Below are 23,900 nucleotides of genomic sequence, written 5' to 3'. Positions count from 1 at the left end.
TTTTTGGTATATCCATCTTACAACTTTGAACAGATTAAAATACCAAAAGTATCACCCCAGCATGACACTTCCAAACATGTACTGTGGGAATAAACTGTTTAAACTGTTTATCCAGCACATTTTTACATCTAGAAAGTTGCACTTGGTGGGACATCTTGTTTTGAGAATATATATGATTTCAAGAAGTCTTACCAAGTGCAATTCTGTTACTGCACTGGCAGATTATAGATAAATAATCTAACAGAATCCTATCTTGTTTAGTATATCAATCTCAAAATAATTTTAATCAAAACATTTTGGCCAAGAGGTAAGAATTGGTTCGAAGGGCAATTTTTGCCCACTGTGATTGTTAGGAGTGGTCTTCCATTAGGGTTATCAAAATTCCTGTAATTTTGTCATTTGGCAGAACCAGGAAAAAGTCTAACACGGAGTTCATCACCAAATTTGGAGCTGACTGTTGTTCTGCCATCACTCCATTCCTTCATTTTTCACAGATTTGCTTAAGAATATGGGCTCTGATTGTTAAGAAAATGCTAATATTTATAATATTATTAATGACATATAATATTTATTCAGTTTAGAGGCCTTTCACATTTAAAAGATCCCTACATCAAACTTAAAGGCCAAAGAAACAAACAAATAAATAAATAAGCTAAAATTATTCATCTTATTTCACAAGATAGACCAAACATTAGTGTTAAAACACATTGCTGAGAAAATTTAACAGATCTTTAGAAAAACTTAAGAAGTGTTCATCAGCTTCAAACTATTTTATGTTCAGATCATTGGATGCAAAACAAAAAAAGCATTCAACACAATACTGTTTCCCAGAGAGCCAAAATCCTGTAAACTGTTCAAATAGAACAAAGGTTCAACAAACAAGTGAGGCAGTCACTCAATGTGCAGCTATGTTACTGTGGGAAGGTTGTGGGGTAAAAAAAAAAGAAGTACTTTCCCACTTGTTTATCTGTCTCCTGCAGGAATAAGAACTCTGTGACTCTTTAGTGAACCAGCAGCACCCCAACCCCATGTACCGTATGCATGTGTTTGTGTGTATGCAGCGAAGACACTACAGCCACGGTTTGGTTTGGAAATGCTAAGCCCAAGGAAGGAAGCTCATCCGCTGGGGAGTAACTTTTAGGAGTCAAGGATCTGGAGGTCACTTGAGACAAGCCAGTTAAATTCAACACCCAGTGGTGGAGAATCGCACGGAAGAATGAGCAGAATCTCAAAGCAAACAGGCATTCCTCAAGACTTTTTAAACATTTGCTTCTTGAGATCATCAATCATATTCATCAGGGGAAAAAACATTAGGTTGCCAGGGGTGCTTTGTGCACAATAAATCTCTGCAACAGCTGCAATAAGAGTTCATTGCATCAAATAAAAAGTAAAACTGGAAACAAAGAGATAAACATTTATGTTGTGATACTTAAAAAGATAAGGCCAGCATACATATGATTTGCAAGTATAATGGTTGTTATTCTTATTCAATAAGTTAACCTGACTTTAAGATCACAAATGAGAAATTATAGATGATTGCAGAAATTTTGTTTGGGTGCTGCCACCTAGTGTTCGTCTCACATTGTCTGGCTTAGTTCAATTTCTAATACACAACCACTAAAATAAAAAGTAATGCCTTTGCAATAAAAACATTGAAAAGTAACATTTTTCTGCATATCATTTAACCTATAAACAATTGCTACGGGATAAATATCACCAAGTGAGTAACAGATGTGCAGAATGACAATTAGATTTTCTTTAATAAAAATTGAAAAAACATTGGCTCTTTTCTCATTTTGCTTCATTTTCTTTATTTATTATTTTGTTTATCAACAAAATTACATAAAAAATACAAAAGTGCAACAACAGAAAGTGTAAAAATGTAGTACTTGGAAAAAGTACAGTTCTAGAGCGGTAATATCCATCTGATTTAAAAATCTGTTTTATGTCACCAAGTGACTTCTAAGAAATTTTCCTCATTGGAAAAAAAAAAAAAAAGTTTGACTGGTGTTACAAAAATTACTCCATAAATCGCTGTAGATATTTTTATACCATACACCATCAGAATTAGCAACAGCCTCTTTTTTTTTTCTTTACCAAGGTGTGGATTATTGTGTATAACAAACTGAGAGAAGAATAATTCTGCTCAGTGGTGTTTGTTTGTTATCTCTAAGGCCACTGGGAGAGAGAAAAAGGTCAGAACTGGTGCAAATTGACACAAATGCGCAGGTTTTAAAAAATATACTCAAACATCTCAGAAAGGTTGTCAGAAAGTCATTGCTGAGAGGGAAGGAAAGATTATATTAAAATAAAAAGAGGTATTCATATGAGTTCTTACATTTGTTACAGCTTGACTATCTTTGGTGTTTTTACAAAACAAAACAATTTAACCTGAAAATATTATAGCCATGTTTAAATCTTAGACTGAGTCTTTGGCAGATAATATCCCTAACTTAGTGAATCAGTGTTTATTAAAGGGAACTTGGGCTTAAAGCAGTCAAAAATTTTAAAGTAGGAGTACCTCCATTGTGCCATGGCCAAGCCCTCCTCTTTAGCTGTGTTTGTATAATGTAGTCAAAACATTCTTCTTATTGCATAACTGTTTCTGCTTTTGTTTATATTCTACGAACAAATTTTATTCAAGATTATAAGAATGATTTTTAAGAAATTATATATTTATGAAAATTTAAGAAACCTCTTTTTCACCCATAGAAATTTCACTAATTCCAAACTCTTCATGCTTCCATAATCACTGAAACAAATTCAGTCCCCATATTTTGTGCATTTTATGTTTGTCTTTATCAAGGAGATTTTGGATGTAAATAATAAAATAATTGAAAATGCTCTTTTGTATTTTGTTAAAATAGAATAAAGGTTTATCAAACCTTAAACTAATTTTAGGCAACCATTATTCAGTCCTGAATAATCCACCTGCAGATTGATGTCTAAGTACTTTTTATGTAAAATAAACCAAACAAATAGAAAAACATGAAAAAAGATGTTACTGGATTGAACAGCCTCTTCGGGGATGAGCAATATAGCGCCTGTATCCAAAGTCACTGCTGGTTACATATTAAGTTTTTTCTAATTGCAGAAATTTACATCTCCTACATCTAAGAGAGAAAAAATGGAACCCTTAATTTGCAACAGTAGTTTAAGTACCTTTACTTCAGCTTTGAACATGTGTGTGTGTTTGTGCATGTGTGATGTAGCCTTATCAAAAAATAAAGCGCACATTGATCTGGCTCAGCAGTATCGAGATATGTTTGTGCTAGAGCTGCGTCAAATGCAGAAATAACAATAACAAAAAAAGAAGAACATAAGTAACCTTTTGAGATGGAGTAGAAACAAAAAAACAATAGTACCGGAAATATATGAAAAAGGTTAGATAAACTGAGCTGTCAACAACAACTAATTCAAAAAGGAATGCTTGAAAATGGCAAATGCATCTTGAAAACCATGCATGTGAGGAGCAATACTCTCAGAATTATATATCCAAATCTTTTCTAGACAATGAAGAAGCTGAGGTATTCCTTAAATCAGTTCATTAGACCTTTGAATTTCTCTATTCTGATGTTAAGACAACTTTTAAAACAGTAAAATACTTAAAAGAACAAGGTGAATCCAGTGTCAAGCTAGTGCTGTACAAGTGTCCCATTTCAATGCTCCATCAATTACTTTAGAAACCCTTAAACATTGGACATTCATCAATCGAAAAGTTCTGTTGGGAGTTAGTTTGTTCTGGGCCTGACCTGAAGGGTGCAGGCATGGTTTTAAAGTGGTGTTTCCTTTGCATCCAACAAAGTACGCTGGAAGCTCAAGATCTCTGTGAAGGCACAACCTGTAGAAAGAAGCAAAACAGGGATTTATTCAGTTAATCATGTTTACCACCTAAAGTCCCCGGGATTGCTCTAAAAATACATCCTACAAACAATTTTTCTATTGCCCAAATAAGTTTGAATAGAATGAAGCCTTTAATAGCCTCCCTCCTCTCCTCATTCTTACGTTTCCACTGGTCCAAAGTCAAGTCCTTGTCATCAAGTGAGTTGTCATATGGCTGAGCCTCAGTCTCTTCTGTTGGTTCCCTAAATACAGCAAAGTAAGGCAGGGAGACGGCCTCCACAGCAGTCACTCTCTCCTCAGGATCTAGCAGAAGCATGTGCTCCAACACAGAGACGGCTAAGAAAACAAGGAAAAATACAGAGATGGTTCAATATGTAAACAAAAGGGTAAGTTTAACCACAACAGAAAGGTTTTGAATATTTATCGAAAATGATAACCTGTACCTTGGGAACTAGCTGAGGGAAACATTGTCTTAAGGTCTTTCTTTTCCATTTTTTGAAGACTTTTTAGATAACCTTTAGCCTAAAAGTAAACATATAAATAGGTCAGTTCGAACATTCTTACACAATGCAATACATTAGACAGTGCCAGTTAAATGTTTCCATAATATCATTAATACATCGATCAGTATAATACAAGAACTAGGTGCACAGGTTGAATTTTATGGAGGATTTTCCCTAATCCTGACATGATAAAAATGAATCATAAATAAAGAAACCACGACAATGTTTTCAGATGCTTTGAGAAGTTTCCCCTTGAACTCTTACTTTTAGCAGCCTTGAACATACTTGTGGCTCAGATACTTTAACAATCTTCCAATAATTTTTTTTTTTTTAATGAGATAAAAGCAGATTTTAAAGCATAGTTCAGAACTGTATGTTAGTGATGTTGGGGCTTTTGAAAGACTATTCTAGAAACCTGATTTGATTACATCAAAACCACTTTAACTATTTTTACATGGCATTCAAATGTGTCCAAATTTTTAACTTTTGTTCTGGGAATCTAGGGATTTAGGGAAGTATGATGCCAAAACTTGAGTCAAATCTAAATAGGTTTATTTTGGAGCAGGGGCTCATTCCATAGTTGGGTACTCTTCTTAGTTTATGTAAAATGTGCATCTCTGCAGACAGGAAGAACCGATTAAACTACTGATTTGTGGTTCAGATCTAATCAGTCTGAAACAGTGTGATCCCTTTGGATCAGATTCTTAAACCTTGAACAAAGCTGGGTAATCCACCAGAGCCTTGATTCCAGTGATTAAATCAGGTTGACTAAAGTTTTTATGGTGGCTTCAGTGGCATGCTGTGGAGCTCTTTGACCAACAGTAATGGAGCTTTATCACAGCCAATAAAATAACGACAAAAGAGAATCACTTCCAGATCTGTACGCATCACATCACCATGGAGAATTTTAATTAATTGAAGTAATTAGTTCCTTTAATCATTTAGAAATTAAGCTCTTATTGACTGTATTTAAACATTTCACCGACACTGTGAAAATAAAAATGCTTTGAAGTCTATGGGTAAAAATATATCTCAAAACAAAGTCCACATATGACACTATTTTCCAAAATGGTAATATCACATGTTTATAAAACTTTGTTCTTAAATGTGAACTCACGTCCTCAGAGTCTAGTTTTGATATAAACTCTGGACTGGGTGTTCCTGTGACCTTCAAGATCTGATTCAACTGATCTAGGTCTAAGGAGATTATATTAAGGTTCAAACTTGAAACAGCAAAGTGAGTACAAACTGATCACAGGAAAGAAAAGAAAAGCCTCTGCATGGAATAAAAGATTGATAAGGATACGGTCGCTGCCTTTAAAAAGCGGTTTTCCTTGTAGCATCTCTGCCATGATGCAGCCCACAGACCAAATATCCACTGTGAAACAGAAAACAGCACAGATAAAGACACAGTATGATAACATTGAAGGTCCTCTATCTGCAAGCTGAGATTAAAGCATTTGAAATGGAATGAATAATTCAAGATGTTAAGGTAGCTCCACCTAGTGGATAAAGGCTGTATTGAGTAATGGTGCTGTTATGAAGTAAAAGGCGCATTATTCTTTGTTTAAAATCTATCTATACCATAAAGTAGCACAAAGAGCACATTTTAAACTCACATCCATCAACAAAAAATTATCAATATCAATGATATCACAATTATGATTTTAGGATAAAGCAAATATTTCTCCCTAATTTAAGATTTTTTTTTTTTCAAAAAACAAATCTAGTGTTTTCTCAAAAGTAGAATCCCTAAACAGGTGAAGGTTCATACACAGAAGAAACAGGTTCAAATCAAATACATTTTGCTCTAGTAGAATTATTAAAAATGACAGACTAATAAGAGAGGCCATTATCAGGGTGCTGCTCCCGAGATTTACCGGTCTGTGTGTAGTGCATCCAGTTGAGGATGACCTCCGGGGCTCTGTACCAGCGAGTCACCACATATCCTGTCATCTCAGTGTCCGCCTGCCGAGCTAAACCAAAATCCAAGATCTAACAGAACAGGAAGGGCGACAATGAAAGGTTTATGAGCCTCTGTGTTTCTATAAACAGATAGACAAAATGTAATTACAAAAAAGGGTTCAAACAGATACAGATGACGGCCCCTTCAGTGAAATGTGCAAAAAGCAATTCAGGAAAAGGACCTCTACCTCCATTACTGTTGTCTATCCTAACAAACCCTTAAAACAAAGGGAAGTGCAGCATTGTGGAGAAGTCTTAAAGGGGTCATAGAATGCAAAGCCAAGTTTACATTGTCATAGATGAATCACGACAGTTCAGTGAGTGAAATGGATGTAAAGAGAAGTTCAAACCCCATCGACACCACCTTTCTTTGCAAATCTCACAATTCTAAACTTTCGACAGAAACCGGGCGAATTCAAACGAAGCCCAGAGTTGACGTAAAATCTGGTGTGAAAAAGCAGGACATGGCCAGAAAGAAATGTTTCAGTGAGTGAGTGCTTGTTGCTATGATGCATCTTTGCTCAGCAGATTCGCTCGTTGTAAACCAACCAATCAGCTCATCTAAATATTCATGAGCATACCATAAAAGGAAGAAAACCTGTTGTTTTATTCTGGGGCTTTTAACAAGGCTTGCGTTAGGGCTCATAGAACAGAAAATATGCAATTTTCAGAGCAAACAATGTTGCACACCCTATTCAGAGACCTTAAGGACCAGCACCAAATACCCTATATAATCATTCTATGACCCCTTTAAGGTTTTGATTAGTAATGTTAAAAATTACTTTGTTAAAAACTAGTTTCTTGGGTAGAAACATGACAGGATGCAATGAAGGTGTTTTTGTTTTGTTTTCCAGCCTCTTTAGCATGGACTCTATTCCTTGAGAACCTGTTCTTCAAGTAAGACAAATGAGAGCTGGTCTTTAGGCAGGAAATAGTCGAATGGAAATAGCTCTTAAGCAAAACTTCCCATATTTACTGTCAGCATAGCAATTGAAAGGTTTGCTTCAGTTTTAACTGGTACAAAGCAAAAGAGTACAGGAGTAAAAAAGGTGGGATTTGCTGCTGTATACTGAACTGATTGGAGCAGTTAGACTTGGATCTAAAGGTGGAGTTTTCATGGTCTGTTTCGTGTCAAAAACAGTGACAGCTAATGGAATTGATCCTGGGGGTGCTATAAATTCAAAATAGTTGTTTACCAAAGACCAATCAAACTAAGTTATCAAACCAGTATATTTATATGAATGCCAACAACAAAAAAACTACATTTTAAAACATTATAAAAACAAAACATAATTTCATGTAAAGGTTTTCATTTTGTACATAAATTTTGCCTTTCTGAGGCTTTAGGAAGGGAAATCTGTGGTTTGCATGCTCGAATATTGTGTCACAGACCTGAAAAAATAATGTACCAGTTTAATAACGGAGAAACTATCTGTCAGCTTTATATTTTTTGATATATAAAAACTGTTTATTTTCTGAGAATGTGATAATTTAAGATCAACTATGCAAATTAACAAACTACTAAAAGTACACTATATTATATTATTTTCCATGTGAATCCCAGATTGTTCATTCTTCTTTGCCTTTGCTAAAAAGTGCTTTAAATCATTTCTACCCGTCTTTATCCATGCTGGGTCAGATCCTGACATTTGAAAAAGGAGGCAGTCAAGGCAGCAGAATAAAGCCTTAGCCTCGCTGCATTCAGTTAGCAAAAGCCTTGTAGCAAAACTAGGTTCTGGAAAAAGACCAAGCGTGTACCATCTCCATCTGTCTTTGGATTGCTGTAAATTTTGATGTTTGGTTGATCAGGTCCAAACGCTTTACCCTCAAGCTTCTCTTGGTAAGTTTGCGTTAAGGGACTTCACTTCCGGGACTCAACCTGTCAATCAGCCGCACTACCACTGTAACGACAATTCCTGTCAGATGGGGGGAGCTCGGGCCACAGGAGAGCTGCGCCCTCTCCTATCCTTTTGCATTGCAGAGTCAATGGCCAAAGATTTTGGCACCCCAGGGCGGAAATACGTAATAATACGGAATAATAATATTATTTATTTTTTAAGCAGGCATCTTTGTAAACTTTCCAGATTACAATAAAGCAAAGTGTCCCTCTCTAATACGGAAATACTCATCATTAAAGATTAAATACTTATCTTGCACATCTAAAAACATATATGATTATACTTCTAAATATTTTCATTTCATAATGTTTTTTTATGTCTTAATCGAGGTCATTGGGTGGGAGGGGTGGCGTCCTAGCACCCTCTATTGGCCAGCTGCCACTGGTTAAAAAAAAAAAGAGCAAAGGTTGAAAAAGAAATTCGTTGGTCACTGCTGAGTATAATACAGACTCTGATGCGCTGTTTCTCCTACAAAAGCCACAGGAACCGTTTTAGACTCCACTGCTGCTTGAACTCTTTAAAAGACCAGGAACTTTTAAATGAAAATCAGATGTACTACACCAGTGAACTAAAATTATATTTGTCAGTAGAATAATGATTTGAAATGTGGGGTAAAATGATAGAGAAAAAAGGGCTCATCAGGTATAATTTGGGCATCTTAGTCCACAAAATTAAATCTTACAGAAAACTTGGGTGATGAGCTAAAGCAAAACATACAATACTATAGAACTGAGTCTAGATATTCCCAACAGATGGTGTAAATGAGATTGGCAAATATTTTTGCTTAAAAAAACATTGACAGTAAGGGAAAACCCGGGTTAATTAAGTCACCTGTTATTTTGTTATTAACATTTATGTCTTTATGTACAATTTTTCTACAAGTAAATGACTGTTACCACTGTAAATGTTGCCGTTTTTGGTAAAACTGAATATTATTTTCCAGCAATTAAATGTGACTTTGCATTTTTTGTTTATAAATGGTTGAGTGATTTGTTTTAACCACAGTGATGGAAATAGCAGTACCTTAAGCTCACAGTCTTGGTTGACAACAAGATTTCCTGGCTTGAGATCCTGAAAAAGTTTAAATAAGTAAAGAAAAACACGTTAGAAACTCAGAGAAAAGAAGGATATGACTACTTCAAATTCCTCATGGATATTATAAAATAAACTCACTCTGTGGATTATACCAGCAGAATGAATATACTGAAAGAGAGAAACAGAGAGTGAGTTTAATCAATTGAAACATTAAGGAAAAATTTTTTGGACAGCATCAAACCTTTAATCCTTTGAGGGTCTGATAAACCAAACACTGGATTTTTTCTTCTGATAATCTGGTCTTTTTCATCAGCTTCCCCAAATCTGTTCCCATGAACGGCATCACCAGACAGCTTGAAAGGCAGGAACAGATTGCAATTATCATTGTAAGGCACACTGTTGTGTACAAGCGGAGATGTTTACAGGGGCGTCATGATGAGAGAAATAAATGCATGCTTACAAATCTTTGAATCTGTCCAGAGAATGGTCTGCAGTAAACACATCTAGAAGACCAATCACCTGCATGCAATGGAAATATATTACACTCTGCGTTCTTTCATTTACCTCATCAAGTATCGAACGCTGCAATGTTCAGAGCCACCCTAAGATTTTATGTTCCTGAGAGCTCACCTCTGTTTAAACCACCAGTTAAGCCACTGATCTCAATTTTTTTTCAACTCTGTATGAATGAAACTGACCACAAAAACATCTGCATAAACCTGAATGTCAACAAGTTAACTAATGGAAATTATTCAGTTTAAAGAGTAAAACTGATACAAAAAATTTAGAATGCATATATTTCTGCTAAAACAAATAACAGAAACCTGAAACAATTTTTTGTTGAAATGAATTACATTACCAAGAAAATATATATATATATTTTAACTTAATTGTGATAGTAAAAAAGCAGGGAAGACTGCTGAGTTTACAGCTGTCCAGCAGATAGTCTCTGACAGGACTGCGACACATAAGCAATTCAAGAGTTTGGAGGAGATTTATAATATATAGAACATAGTTAAGCATTAAGCTAGGCTGACAAACTTTACAGGGATTCCAATTCATTTTGCCTCAGGGGCCACGGTATCATCGGACCTGAAATCAAATGCAGAAGTTGTGGGTTTTGACAAGGGGAAAGTGAGAGATACACTGCAATGATGCAAGCCTCGGCTTCCTACACCTCATCGATGGCTCAGGCTGATCGCCTGCGTCATACTGTACAGGTACAGTCATTTCATCACAGTCCACACCTTCTTTATCTCCAGCAAAGTCTTGGACTTCACCTTCCCTGCTTTCGATCATTTTATTCTTGCACTAAACTTCAGTCAATACGTTTGGATACAGCATTGTTTGAGAGCAGTCAAACGGTTTTTTTTTTTAAGACTTAGAAAAACTATTGTCATTATCAGTCAATATCTTTAATATTTTTGTGATATTACCTAAATGTGGAGAATGTTAGTGACTGTGGTTTTTTTAAGTCGACAACTTTAAAAACGTTTTTATAATTTAAGTTTTTTACCATCACTTTTTTTTAAGATAATGGATCTTGGAATCTTACTAAAATAACATGGATTCGGTCCAAAGGTTTAAAAATATATATATATAACAGAATACTGAAATAAACTTTTAGTTGAGATTCTAATTCCTGACATGCATCCATATGAAGCTGCTCTGATCAGAAGGACGCATTGTTTATGTTGTGCCTCACGTTTTCATGTCTCATATGTTTGAGAAGCTTCAGCTCCCTGTAGGCCCGCTTTGCGAACACCTCAGACTGGAATGGTCTGTAGAGCTTCTTGATGGCCACTTTGGTCCCTGTTTTGGAGTCCAGCGCGGAGCTGCAGGAAGGAGCGCAGAAATTCATTACCTGATAACCTGCAGTATTTGAAGCAAGATGAACAAGCAGTTAGGTTACATAGGAACTTCACTTTGATACGGGAACAAGGCAGAACAAGCCATGCACAGACTTGATTGTGTAACTGGAGTTTTTTTTTTTTTTTTTTAAACAGGCATTTGTATAAACTTTCCAGATCACAATAAAGCAAAGTGCCCCTCTCTAAAGGCTGTCAGAATGGCTGCCCACAATGCGTCGCGGTGTCGATGAGCGTCTTCTTCATCATCATCATCATCATCATCACCATCATATGAGGAAGTGGATCAGCGTGAGATCAACCAAGCGTGGACACTTTTTCCTTTTGTTTGGCTGTTAACTGAGTGTCTGCTTGGACAGGCACCATCTGTCCACTGACGCTCTTTGTTACCCCCCTCCTCCTCCTCATAACAATCAAAGATCGTCTTTCACTCCACTTTACTTACCACACAGTTCCGTATGCTCCGGTCCCCACCTGGACTAGGTCGCGGTACCGCTCCGGTACTTCCCAGATGCTTTTGTTTATTTCCTGCCGATAAAATCCAGGTCTGACCCGCTTTGCCATGATGAATGCGGAATATATCGGTTCAGACGTGTGACATAAAAGCTTCCCTGTGATCTCTTTGTCTTCCGGCGCTGCGCACTCATCTGTTCTCGATTCCACCTATGCGCTCAGTGCAGTTCAGGGCGCACCCTCAGGTCGCCAAAAAAAAAAAAAAAAAAAAAAAAAACACTCCTGACTAATACCCGGAGCTCAATAATTAAAGGTGAAGAACAGTGGTGAGTGAAAGGCAGGTGTCAATTTTAAAACTCACTCATGCGCACAGGTTGGATGAAAACCTGAAGCTGCGTTATAGCTGCAGGATTCCTCAGTAATTATTTGAAGACGTGTTGGAACATGAACGTAATAACTATGAGGTTATTTCAGGCAAGGCTGACACCCAAACTGGTACTGCCTTGCAAAGGCATTCACACGTAACATTTCAAGGGGGTTAGGAAGATTCCAAGGGCCCTAGACTGATGGGGCCCCAAAATAAGAAAAGATTTGTCCTGCTATATTTTTCATATATAAAAAGAAAATCCAGCAGTGGAATAAATTATCTTTTTGTTCTCCCTCAATTTTCAACAGTAAACAGAAAAACACATTCTGAATATATTGAGTATATGAAGTTTTTATAACATTAAAATATTATCATACCATAAATATATTTTATGCCATTGAAAGACATCTATAAATCTTTGTCATTCTCATGATCATTTAATGAAAATTTCGCCGGGGCAGCATAAAAATGATCGGTCCTTTAATGAAATTATAGTGAAACCTAATGGGAATATATTTTTACAATCCAAAACCTCATTTCTATTCATGTGTACATAGATAAGGCTGTGCTTTTTGTAAAAAAAAAAAAAAAAAAGCTGTTATTTTTGATAGATAGGATGTAAACGTATCGTTTAAAGACAGAGGTAGATCCTGTAGATCACATTTGACCTCATAATCCCTCCTTGGTCTTCAGCAAAGTGGTGTTTATATCCAAATGACTAAAAATAGCCACTTGGACAATAAAGGAATAAATAAACAGGAAGATGGGTCCATATTTATAAAAATAAAAGCACAAAATCTAAAAGCAGGATTAAAAATAGCATAATGTAGATGCATTTGAGCAGCATCCCGACCGCCGGTTAGAAAAAAAAAAAAGATTTTCATTGAATTATTTCAGGTAAAAAGTAAATTCTACATATTATACAGTTGGTAAGATGGCCTCAAATCCTGGGTGACTGCCCTAATTAAAGTCAGTGCAGCTGACTTTAATAAGGGGTATCAAAGGGTATCAAAGAAGAGAGTGATTATGCACAATACACTTCTCATTATTGAAAAAAAAAACATTTTTTATTGAGATTTAAAAGTTTCTGTGTTCAAATGTGACTTAAAATTTAAGGCTAAAATCTATCAGTCTACTAAAAGCTGTTTAGTAACAACTGGTTCTAACAGATGAAGAGCTTAATTCTACATGTTATTTACATATGGACAAAAATTACATTTTCTATTACATCTTATTTTGTGTAGCAAACATGGGTATTCACTATAAGTAAACAGTTACATCCAGGTTTGATATTCATTATTGAAACTTGCCTGAGTGAAGAAATTAAGAAAAAGAAAATAATAGTCTGAGCCCCATTGGTGGAAAATAAGTTCTTTAAAGATTTAGTTGTGCGTGTTTCTTTCCACTGCAAACACTCCCTTTTAAACTTACAGTCTGCATATTTGGTGTACATTAGAAGTGACAACCCACAGTTTGTCAGAGGCAGGCAGGTCACCTTGGGACTTGTTGCCTGAATCATCATAAATAGCAGAAGTGACACTGAACAGATAAGGTGGAGGTGAGCCAAGTTTGGTTTCTGTAAAGTTGAAAATCCCTTCAAACAAATGCATTCGAAAGACTTTTCCTTCTGGAACCTTCAGATCCATGATTGAATCTGAACATGTCTTTTTATCTTCATTATTAAATGTTTTAAAATAAAAACAGAGCACTTTAAATTTGGAAACTGTAAGCAATGGAAGAAGCGAGTCATCTCTTAACCCCTATCTGTTTTGTGTCATCGTGCTAATCTGTGAAGGGTCACTACTCCCTCAATGCTGCCCTGCCAGAGCTAAACAAAAAAGAAAGTTGGACATTGACTAAATCAGGAGAGGGACATAAAAGTTAAGAGATAAATCAATCAACAACTTCCAACTTTTTTGTTCTTTCAGGCATGGCAGCAATAAGGAAGCGTTTACGAAGATCATGTGACGCAGATTTGGCGTGCCCATGCTGGGGGCTTGCTGTCATATGGCACAGGGTCTATAGCTGTTGGTGATGCAGAGGCTCCCTGCTGCTGCTGCTCCTCTCCTTCATCCCTTTCCCCCTGCGTGGTGCTCCCATGCGAACCCACCCACGCAGGAAGCTCCAGGCCTGGTTGAGAAGAGAATGGTTTCTCAAGGACCTTGAGGACCCGTTGGACCTGCAGAATGACAAAGTGGTCAAAGAGAGATGAGAAAAGCTGTTTTCAGGGCACAAAGGAAAAAAAAAAAAAAAAAAAAAAAAAAGTCATGATGTGTATCCTGACCTCAGAAAAGTCCCCATTCTCTGCAGCCTCTATTGCATTCTGGGCAATGTAGTTTCTGAGCACCACACGAGGGTTAGTGCTGTTCATCACCCTCACCCTCTCTTCCTGTACAGCCAACGCGTCACTCTGACCCTCCAGCTCAAGAGCCAGGCGTTTCCTGTGCAGTGATAACATGAAAACACTTGTGAAATAAAGCATTGGGACATTATCCACCAGAAAACCCCATTTCCTCCCATTTCTGTCTGTCCGCCCCTTTTATCAGTTAGACTTCCACCAGAATGATAACGATCCCACTCGGTCTATAGTCAGCCTCTTCCAAATTAGTCCTTTTCCTGTTTAGTTTTGCAAAGAAAGTCGCTTACCTATAGAGTTTAATCCAGGAAGTCCACTCCTGAGCTTGCCTGCCTCTCAGCTCCTCCTGACTCGTCTCCATCAGGACTTTCAGTTTGCTCATTCTGTCCAGCTGCTTTGCTATGGTCGCCCTGTCTGAGATCATCTCAAACAGAGCGGGGTTGCTCTCAGCCATAGAGAGCAGCATTGCCAACTCACTGTCAACAAAAAGATAAAGGATGCTTAACTATTAAAATACAGGCAATAACTGTCTTTAAGAAAAAAATAAAGAGATACTCTATGTGTTTAATGTCAGGCAGGTTCTCTGGCCAGTCAGGAAAAGTGTCATCATTATCATTAAAACCAGGTGTTTGCATCTTCAGCAGTATGAGCAGATAAAAGTAATGTTTTAAGCCACAACGGCCCTCTAGAGTCAGAAATAAGCACTACATTTAACAAAATAAGTCTACAGTCAATCATAAAATCAATACCTTTCCCTTCCTTTTAATTTTATGGAACCTAGCCAGTATGCTATGATTGTGCCAAAATAGCAGTGCTAAAAGAGGCACCTGTCCATCTTTCAGCTCATAGTTTGACCATACAAGGTCAGAGGAAATAGACTTAGCATAGTAAACATGAACTGCTTCTCAATTTAGCAGTTTTGTAGTTTTTTCCTCCAAAATAAATTCTTCATCTAATCATATTTGAAACATGTGGGTCACCATCTAGAACCCATCGCCTCACTCCCCTGACCTATGTAACTATTTCAGCCATCCCAGAAATGAGACGACCACTAGAAAGCCAGAATCTGTTAAAAAAAGGAAAGAAAAGAAGAGCCCATGTAAAGTTAACATGTTGAAGCAACATCTCAGATCTTACTAGGTCTGATTTATTTGGGATAAAACAAAGTAAATCTGACATTTCCTTAAGTCTATACAGGCCCTATCAGGTACATTTATTTTTGGTCTTACGATGGAAAATTTCTACCCATTTCATTTGTCTGACTGATACCATTATCCTTGCTCATTATCTAAATAGCTCACCGGGGATCCATTGTGGGAGTGTTTGCTGACTTTAGCTCGTCTAAAGAGGCACACTGCTCAAGAAGGAGTTCTGTGGCTTTCTTAATCTCCTCATCTTGCTCCGTTTCTCCCTCTGGTGAACAGGAAATCTGAGCTAAGCTGCGGAAGGTGTTCGTAAAGTCAGCACCTAGATGAGCAAATGGAAAGTTAATGAATTAAGTTAATTTGAGTTAATGCTCTTTTCTTGAGATGCAAAACACATTAAAGGTCCCAAACCGCAGCCCAACCTGTATCATGCATAGTGCGTAGCAGCTCTGTGATCAGGATTTCATCCTCAGACTCCTCCTTTTTAAGCAAGCCTAGTTTTTTCCTCATGTTTTCCAGGTAGTAGCGATTGAACTGATCCAGGTATTCATCTATCACTGCCTTAGCCCGATCCGTTGGCAGCTCTGGAGCCAGAGCCTCTGCCAGCTTCACCAGGTTCCACCTGCAGATAGCCGGCTGGGCCTTGTATGAATATCGGCCAGAGTTGTCTGATGCATTGCAAATAAAATCCGGATCAAACCTGAAATGAACAGAGAAATCCTGAAACAACTGATGTAGATTACACATGATCACTATTTATTACATGTTTGACTGATCATACAGTTAAGGATGCTATATAAGCAGTGAGAACCACATACAATGCTAGTTAAAAGTTGAATGAGGAAATAATAATAGAAGTCCCTGCTTCAACTCAGCACAACTAATAATCTACAGTTGCACACATGGACAAGAAAAATACAATTTAAGGTAATGTTTTACTTCTAAATGGGGGCAAAGATTAGGCTATCAGGCCATAAAGAGATTAATAAAAGGAGTCAAGCGGAAGCTTCTAAAGCCAAGAACATTGAACCGTCTGGCATAATGAAGGTAGTGCATGTTGAGTCTGTTTAGCTGCCAATAGTCCTGGTAAATTGTATAAAATCGATAGAATAATGAAGCACTACTTATACATTATTGAAGATTAACCATAAAAGAAACAGAACATCTAGAAAAATATATCAGAAGGTTCAAACTCGAATATATTTACGTGTAAGAAGAGGTTAATGCAAATAAAGTCTGGTTTGAGAATTGAAAAAACTGAGGTTTCTTCTCTCTAATCTAATTAAGGGACATTATAGAAGACACTTTTGTGTATCCACAGAACAGGATGAAATGAAGACCACAAGACCAGAGGCCTGTACAACGAATCGAGCTAAACGTAGTGGGATTACTTCCGGACTATCTATTTTAAACAATCCCCAACAATGGCAATCAGGATCAACAGCACCATGAAGCTGGTTATCAACTCGCTAACTCAAACTAGCTTCGACTAATCATGGATCTGTGATCGAGTATGTAGAAAGGGGCGGTTTTAAAGTAGCAGACCAATCATATTCCTGAGCTTAGAAGAGAAAAAAAAAGTCTCAATAAAAAAATTATACAAGGAGGTACCATGAAAGAGAAGCTAAAACAAGTGACAAAGGATTCCTGGCTGTGTAAATGCATAAGTTACACATTGTCATTTAACAACCATACATCCCAATTACTTTAGTGCATTAATCATGTCTCATCCCCTCGATGCAACACCCTGAGCTGTGAAGAGGACTTTGGGGAAGTTAAAAATAAAACACTAAAACTTTATTTTATCTAGTTAGTTGGACTTTTTAATTCAATAATGTTTGAGCTACAACAAAGCTGAATCTGAAGCTACAACTGCATCATATTAAGACAAGAAGTGAGGAGACTGAGTCAAATAGTCCTGATTTTTTAAATGTGTTAGAACTTTTTTCTTTTTTACCTGCCGGTTTACCATCAATCCCCAATTGGTGCAGCTTCAGTATAGCAATTACACAAGGGTCCATCATTGTTTCCAAAACAGCTGATTGGCTGCTGATTGAAGCGTTTTCCAGGATTCAGATCAAATCTGAAAGCTAGCCTGCCCTAAAGCAAGTTTGCAGTTCAGAGTACATTACCACGGTGGCTAGCCTTGCCAAGAGTGAATCAAGCTTTGTGGTACCCTGACTTTGTGGAAAGTCAGGGTTAAAGCTGAAGTTGTCTCACTAACCCAGTAACCCAGGAGTCTTTGTTGGTTCTGTTACCTTTCTCTAGAGCAACTTTTAGTTGAAGTGCTGATGTTTTGAAGCACCGGGAGGCCCATCCTCCTAAGCACATTCCAAGTCGCATGCAGATCAATGATCAACCTGTTGTTCTCTTAGGTCGTTGAAGTCTGTTGTTTTGTATGGGTTTTGGGTTTTTCCGTTCAAATCCTGATGAGGCTGCTGGTATATTTTGTTTTTGGAATGAGTTTCAGGACTGAATTGTACATGTTTGGAAGCTGAAACCTTAATCCTCCTCCTCAATTCAGTGATGGCTTTTCTCTTTTAACATAATGTGTATAAAGATCTAATTTTCCCGGTATATTTATATATTCTTTCAACAGCCATAAAGTCAATCATTCCACATTAATATCACAACCCCTATGTCTTACCTGTCCATGAAGCCATATGGACCATAGTCCAGAGTGAGACCCAACACACTCATATTGTCAGTGTTCAGGACTCCATGACAGAATCCCACACACTGCCACTGAGCCACGAGTCGAGCTGTACGACACATCAGCTACAATTACAAGGAAAAGAGATAATGGAATCTTTAAATTAGCTTTTTTTTTAAGTGTAAAATACAAATAAGAACCTTACCTTACCTTAAATTAAAACGTTGTAAACAGAGGGAGCAGTTTTTGTACAGACATTGAACTATTTCTACTAAAAGAAGAAAAAAAACAAAAATAGCCTTAAAAAAAATTATTTCTACTTCAAACATTTCTCACCTCCCTGAAGAAAGCCACGTTTCTCTCCACCCGGTCTGGAAAGTTCTGTTGAATTTCAGGATAAAACATTCCGATGACATAGTCCAACATCTGACCACGGATCTCCTCTCGTCCATAACTGGGACCCTGGCGTCCAGTGAACTCATCAGCTGGCTTGAAGATCTCAAAGGATCCAAACCTGTGCAGACCGAAAATAACAAACAACCTCCAATGAAAACATCAGGATGACTTCAGATATCCGTTATACAGGAAACAAGAAGAGTACGTGCTTACCTGAGGAAGGTGGGGGCAATGCGGAGGACGACTGAGCATCTCTCATAACAGGGATTTCCACTGTAGTACACATCCCTTACGACCTTACTGTCGGAGGTGACAACAGAGCCTGCTCTGGTGGTGGGAATGCCGAGGAAGAACATTGCCTCACTGCACAGGAATTCTCTTATACTTGATCGCAGGACTTTTCGGCCATCAGCTTTTCTGTAGGGGATGCACGTATTTTAATTCTGTGTGATTGATGAAAACGGTAGCTAATAGCTTTGAGTACAAAGAAAAATGATAAATGCAATGAAGAGGGTGGCTTTGTAAATCACCAGGGTAATAAAAAAGGCACCACATTTCTAATTCATGAATATTTGACTGCCGTGCAAACTGTTACCTGTGACAAGGAACATTGGAAACCATTGCCAAAGTGAAAGTAAGCAGTGGCAGCAGTATGCTATGGAAAATGAGCATTAAAGGTCCCATATTATGCAAATTTCACTTTATAAAAATTTGTTTAACAGTCATGTTTCCAAAAGCTTGTGTATGAGGTTCACATTTGTGAACCTCACACACAAGCTTTTGGAAACATTCACAAATGCGAACCTCATATCACTGCCTTTGTCCACCTCTTAGCTAATGTTCCACCTCTCAATATGTTCTGTTTGAAAAGTGTTCCCTTTATGATGTCATAAGGGTAATAAGCTGCTCAGAGCAGTCTGTAGCAGCCCATCGGTCAAGCTACGGCCTTCATCTAATATATTATCTCATGCTCCTAGGCTATCTTTACAAAGTCTGACTGGTTGTCATGGTTACGGGGGCGCAGCCTTCACGAAGAAGGGGCCGTGGAATACAGCTTGTCCAAAGGAGGACTGAATAGGGAGATTTTTGGTAAATGCAGTCTGCCTAATTTCAGAGGAATTTTTCGGCACAAACGGAGAAAGCATGCTCTGTTGGCCTCATTGTTAATATTTTTTCATTTTCAAATGTAGCATAATATGAGACATTTAATAAAGGCTGCAGTTCATATTGGCCCAGTCAAAGTCCAGACCTAAACGTAACTCAGAATCTGATTACGTAATTGAAAAAGATGATCTCCTTCCAATATAACTGAGCCTTTTTTTTAAATATACAAATAGAAATTAAAAACACAGCTTTTTAAGACTTGTAAAGCTGGTAGGGACCAAACCCTTAAGGAATTATCAAGGATTATAGTTGTTTTGATAGTTTAACAAACTACTGTATCTTAGGGGACAAAAAGAAATGCAGAACACACAACATGTTTTAATACAAAACAAAAAAATGTTCGGATTCTATAATTCTTTATATATTTCCTTCTATATTTCCTTCTTAACAAGTAGACTTTGTGTTTGTTTGTGACAAACAAACTCACCCCCAAGATAAAATAAAGTTTGTGATTTGTAGAAATGTGCTCTCTTCATCCTCTGACATGGGAGTTAGCTCAGAGCTGGTCTGTCTGGCTGTGTGTTTCCTGGATGGGCCTGCCTTTTACAGCTGCTTTTTGTATCTCTGCTTCTATCTCCTTAAACCCCAGTTAGCCTTGGCAGATGGCCGCTCACACTGAGCCTGGTTCTGCTGGAGGTTTCTTCCTGTTAAAAGCGAGTTTTTCCTCTCGACTGTCGCTACAGACATGCTTAATGTGAGGGATTGCATTCAAGTCAGTGTTTCGATGCAATAAACTGTTTTTCCTTAGATAGAAACTTTAAATCAATTTGACTGTATGATCTGGTGAACTGTAAAGTGCCTTGAGACGACGTGTTGTGAATTGGCATCATATAAACGAACTGAATTGAATCTGCATGCAAAAAAAAAAAGATCATTAAATTCTATCAATGTTTATATTTCTTGTAACTTTTTTAATTAATTCTAGAAGCCTTACATGCAGTAACAGAAGCAAGAATTGTATTAAAAATCTAAATAAAACTAGACTTTTTAATCCATGCATTGGCCTACACAACTGATGGAAGAAGGCTGATTTGCCAGTTGTCTTATCTAAAAGGATAGGGTGCACACACAGCAGGGATTTTGTCACCTTGAGAGGATTGCTGATCAAAATATATTAAAGAATTTAGTAGATTATAAGAGTAGACTAAGGCTTGAGTCAATGCATTAACAGCCAATGTGCACTAATCCGACACATGGCCTACAATTGTCACAGCTCTAGTGCTGAGCCGCTCCTCTTTTCCATTATGGCATGGCACCCATCCACCCTTAAGATACCAGAAGCTAATTTAATTAACCATGGTACTGCTGTGCTTGATTGTCCTGCAAACTTACCTGCCTTAAACCTCATTAAGAATGAAGATAAAGATAAGAAACGCCAGAACCAACACTACAGATGCCATGGAGGACACTATTAGAGAAACATGGGCTTCCTATGAGTGCCAGAGGAAGCCATGCCAACCCTATGGATGAGGCAATGACACTATTTTCAGACACTGTACTTCGAGGTTTTAATTTTGAAAGCCAAAATTACAAGAAAAAAATTTCTTACTTTACTAACTTTACTATATGTAACTGGAGTTTAAAGTTACTGGGGGAAAAATATTACGAATCATATGTCTCTCTTTTTATATTTATTAATTTTTTTACTTGTTCGCAAAAAAAAAATAAAAAAAAAAATACTTTTAACTAGAGACATGTTACCTAGAATAGGGAGTGAGTCCAGCTCCTTTCACCTGGATCTCCCACCGCCCGCTTGGATTTTCTCGGAGTAACTCTGGATTCTGTCCTGGAGGAATCTTCACCTCTCCGAGGTAACAGGCAGCTCCATCCCCCAGCTGCCCGGCAAACTGCCCGAACTGGTGACCGCAGTAACAGTGAGCCGCGGGTTCGGATCCAGGCATGACTTTTGATCCGCTCAGGTACTCTGGTCCGAGAGGGTCGTTGAGGACTTGGTCTCCGTCCAGCCCCAGCAGCGCCAGGGCTTCATGAGAAACGGCCACGAAGCGGGGATTTTTCAAAGGCTCGGGCTTGACCCGAGAGAAGCACGCTCCTTTCACCAGCCTCACACCCGGCTCCTCGGACGGGTCGATGGGAAGTTTCTTTAGGACGACGTTGTCAAAGTCGAGCCGCTCTAAAGCGGAACGACCCACAGCCAAACCCATGTCTTCCATTCCTACTGTGCAAAGGAGTCTGAAAACAGCCACACGGTGCGGGAAGATGCGTGATATTCCAAGTCGAGGTGCTAAATAAGCCATGAAAACTAGGCCATCAGTACGTCAATGTCCTATGGCGCAGACTGAACGGTGTAAGCTACTCATGCTTTCATAACCCTCAGGCTTGCGGCGGATGTTTAGGAAACGTTTTGTTGTTACGCCTTTATACGTCCGACTTGAAACAGAAGTCGGAACTTTCGATCCTTGGTGGGGAAAAATCAAGTTGGGGCGCTTGAACAAATTTTACTCCAAATACCTAAAACTAACTTATAATTTCTGAAAGGTTTTAATTAAAGGTACCTCAAAACACTTTCATCTCAATTATTCTCATAGAGTTATGATTTGAGGTTAATAGTCAGAATTCTGAGAATAAGTAAGAACTAATGATCAATATAATTTAACTTTATTAAACTCACATTGGAGAAATTCATCTCTGCATTTCACCCATTCACTTGAGGTGCAGTGAACTGCCACTGTGCAGCACCCAGGGAGCAGTGTGCTCTAACCACTAGACCAACACTGCCCATAAAAAATATTTGAGAAAAATATAATTATTTTTCACATTAAGGTATTTAAAATCTTCTGAAATTTTAGTAGAAAGAGTCAACCCATAATTGAACTAAATCTCACAAATATACATTTCTTATCTCCCCCCAGGTGACCTCCATGGCCAATCAAGTCTGATGGATCATAACCACCTTTTGTTCCCTCTAATTCTTTGTTACATGTACAGTACTCCAAAAAAGTTAAAATACAAACCGCTGGACTTTGTTTTCCAAGTTTGAAGAGGTTTCCTTCTCCATCCAGGAAACTTTCTCAATTGAAAATGTCTGAATTAGCGTTGAGTTCCAGGCTTTATGACGTAATGCAGCAAAGCGTTATTATGGCTTAAAAAACATGCACACTGAAGAACAGGTCCACCCCTTAGTAATGGGGTCTCTGAGGTCGTTGTTGGCCTGTATTGCCCCATACTGGCCTTTGCCTCTGAAAAGGGAGTAGTGATCATCATGGTTGGCCTGGCTGACCAGGTGTGATGAGAGGCGAAACGACTTCTAGAAAACTTCACATCCAGTTGCCTATACTGAACATTTCAAGCTTGCACATAATCTGGATGACTGAGAAATTTCAGAGATCTCATATTCATATATAGATTCTAGAGCACTCTAGATGCTTCCTTGCCAAATGCTGAAACATCCCCAGCCGGCTCCTCCAGGCCCCCTCCAGCTTCCACACCTTCTCCAGCATCATCTGTCACTACTAAACCTGTCGATGGCACCACTGCTGCTTCAACCACGTCAGCCTCTTCAGCTCAGGGGGCTACCACCCTTACAGCATCGTCATCATCGTCCTCTTCCTCCCCTGAGAGAAGAGAAGCAAGTGCTTCAGGAGCTGGAGGAAGTAGTAGCAGTTCGACAACAACTGCTGCATACCTTATCAAGGCTGCCCTTTAAAAAAATGAAATTGTCTAGAGAGCTGTTCAAAACGAAATTTCTTTTCGTATACACTTGTGTATAAAAAAATGACAAAATAAATCTAAGTCTCTAAGTCTATCAGTTGTTGGTCAGATCCCTGTTTGGGACAGATGACTTCAAATATGAGGGATTAAGATTCCTAATAAAGTTAAAGGGATTTTATTTTCTCTGAACCTATTCGATCAGTACACCTATTTCCAAAGTAAAGCCCACAAAGACGTGGAGGTTGAGTGAATTAGCTGAACTGGTCTGTACAACCCTGATTGCAGATTCCTTTGAAGTGAAATAAGTGGACATTGACAACCAGGCATTCTTTCCTACCACTAGTTCTAGAAGAGTTTACACTTTTTCAGTGGCAAAGGAAAGACGAAAATCATATTGAACCCTGTGGATTAATAATGGTATCTCTCTTAAAGCTACAGTGTGTAATAATTACAGGGATATACAGTCAGAAATGTAATATATTATACATAACTATGTTATTTATCATCATCTACGAGCTCAGCCTCTTAACCTTAATATTTGCGTTGCCTTAGAATTCGTTATTTATAATTACATAGGAGCGGGTC

At 37.9% G+C, this 23,900-nt stretch overlaps 2 protein-coding genes across 2 annotated transcripts; both read right to left on the bottom strand.

Moving 5' to 3' along the window:
- Positions 1-1,794: 1,794 nt before the first annotated feature.
- Positions 1,795-11,815, bottom strand: mapk12a (mitogen-activated protein kinase 12a). Its single transcript, XM_038305519.1, has 12 exons — positions 11,558-11,815; positions 10,950-11,079; positions 9,705-9,763; positions 9,486-9,597; positions 9,383-9,412; positions 9,233-9,280; positions 6,227-6,341; positions 5,653-5,724; positions 5,464-5,543; positions 4,287-4,365; positions 4,006-4,179; positions 1,795-3,841 (listed from the first exon to the last, which is right to left on the bottom strand). Exons 1-12 carry the CDS (start codon positions 11,674-11,676, stop codon positions 3,774-3,776), a joined length of 1,086 nt encoding a protein of 361 aa, XP_038161447.1. The 5' UTR covers positions 11,677-11,815; the 3' UTR covers positions 1,795-3,773.
- Positions 11,816-12,971: 1,156 nt separating this feature from the next.
- On the bottom strand, positions 12,972-22,022 carry selenoo1 (selenoprotein O1). The gene is made up of 9 exons (XM_038305518.1): positions 21,348-22,022; positions 18,696-18,899; positions 18,423-18,600; positions 18,081-18,211; positions 15,856-16,133; positions 15,590-15,755; positions 14,579-14,764; positions 14,217-14,373; positions 12,972-14,111 (listed from the first exon to the last, which is right to left on the bottom strand). Exons 1-9 carry the CDS (start codon positions 21,899-21,901, stop codon positions 13,884-13,886), a joined length of 2,082 nt encoding a protein of 693 aa, XP_038161446.1. The 5' UTR covers positions 21,902-22,022; the 3' UTR covers positions 12,972-13,883.
- Between the last annotated feature and the right edge of the window lie 1,878 nt (positions 22,023-23,900).

The sequence above is a fragment of the Cyprinodon tularosa genome, unplaced genomic scaffold, assembly GCF_016077235.1.
Source record: "Cyprinodon tularosa strain WSP-4 unplaced genomic scaffold, ASM1607723v1 ctg56, whole genome shotgun sequence".
NCBI classification, from domain to species: Eukaryota; Metazoa; Chordata; class Actinopteri; order Cyprinodontiformes; family Cyprinodontidae; genus Cyprinodon; species Cyprinodon tularosa.
This window is presented reverse-complemented; position numbering and strand designations above follow the sequence as displayed.

Bases quoted from the DNA above. Each gene is read 5' to 3' on its own strand.
- mapk12a (XM_038305519.1), bottom strand. From the start codon at position 11,676: ATGGCAAAGCGGGTCAGACCTGGATTTTATCGGCAGGAAATAAACAAA. The intron at 9,413-9,485 runs GTTTGATGCTGT...TCTCTCTTTCAG, and splicing joins AGACCCTCAAAGGATTAAAG to TATATTCATTCTGCTGGTAT. The intron at 9,281-9,382 runs GTGAGTTTATTT...AAACTTTTTCAG, and splicing joins CTGCTGGTATAATCCACAGA to GATCTCAAGCCAGGAAATCT.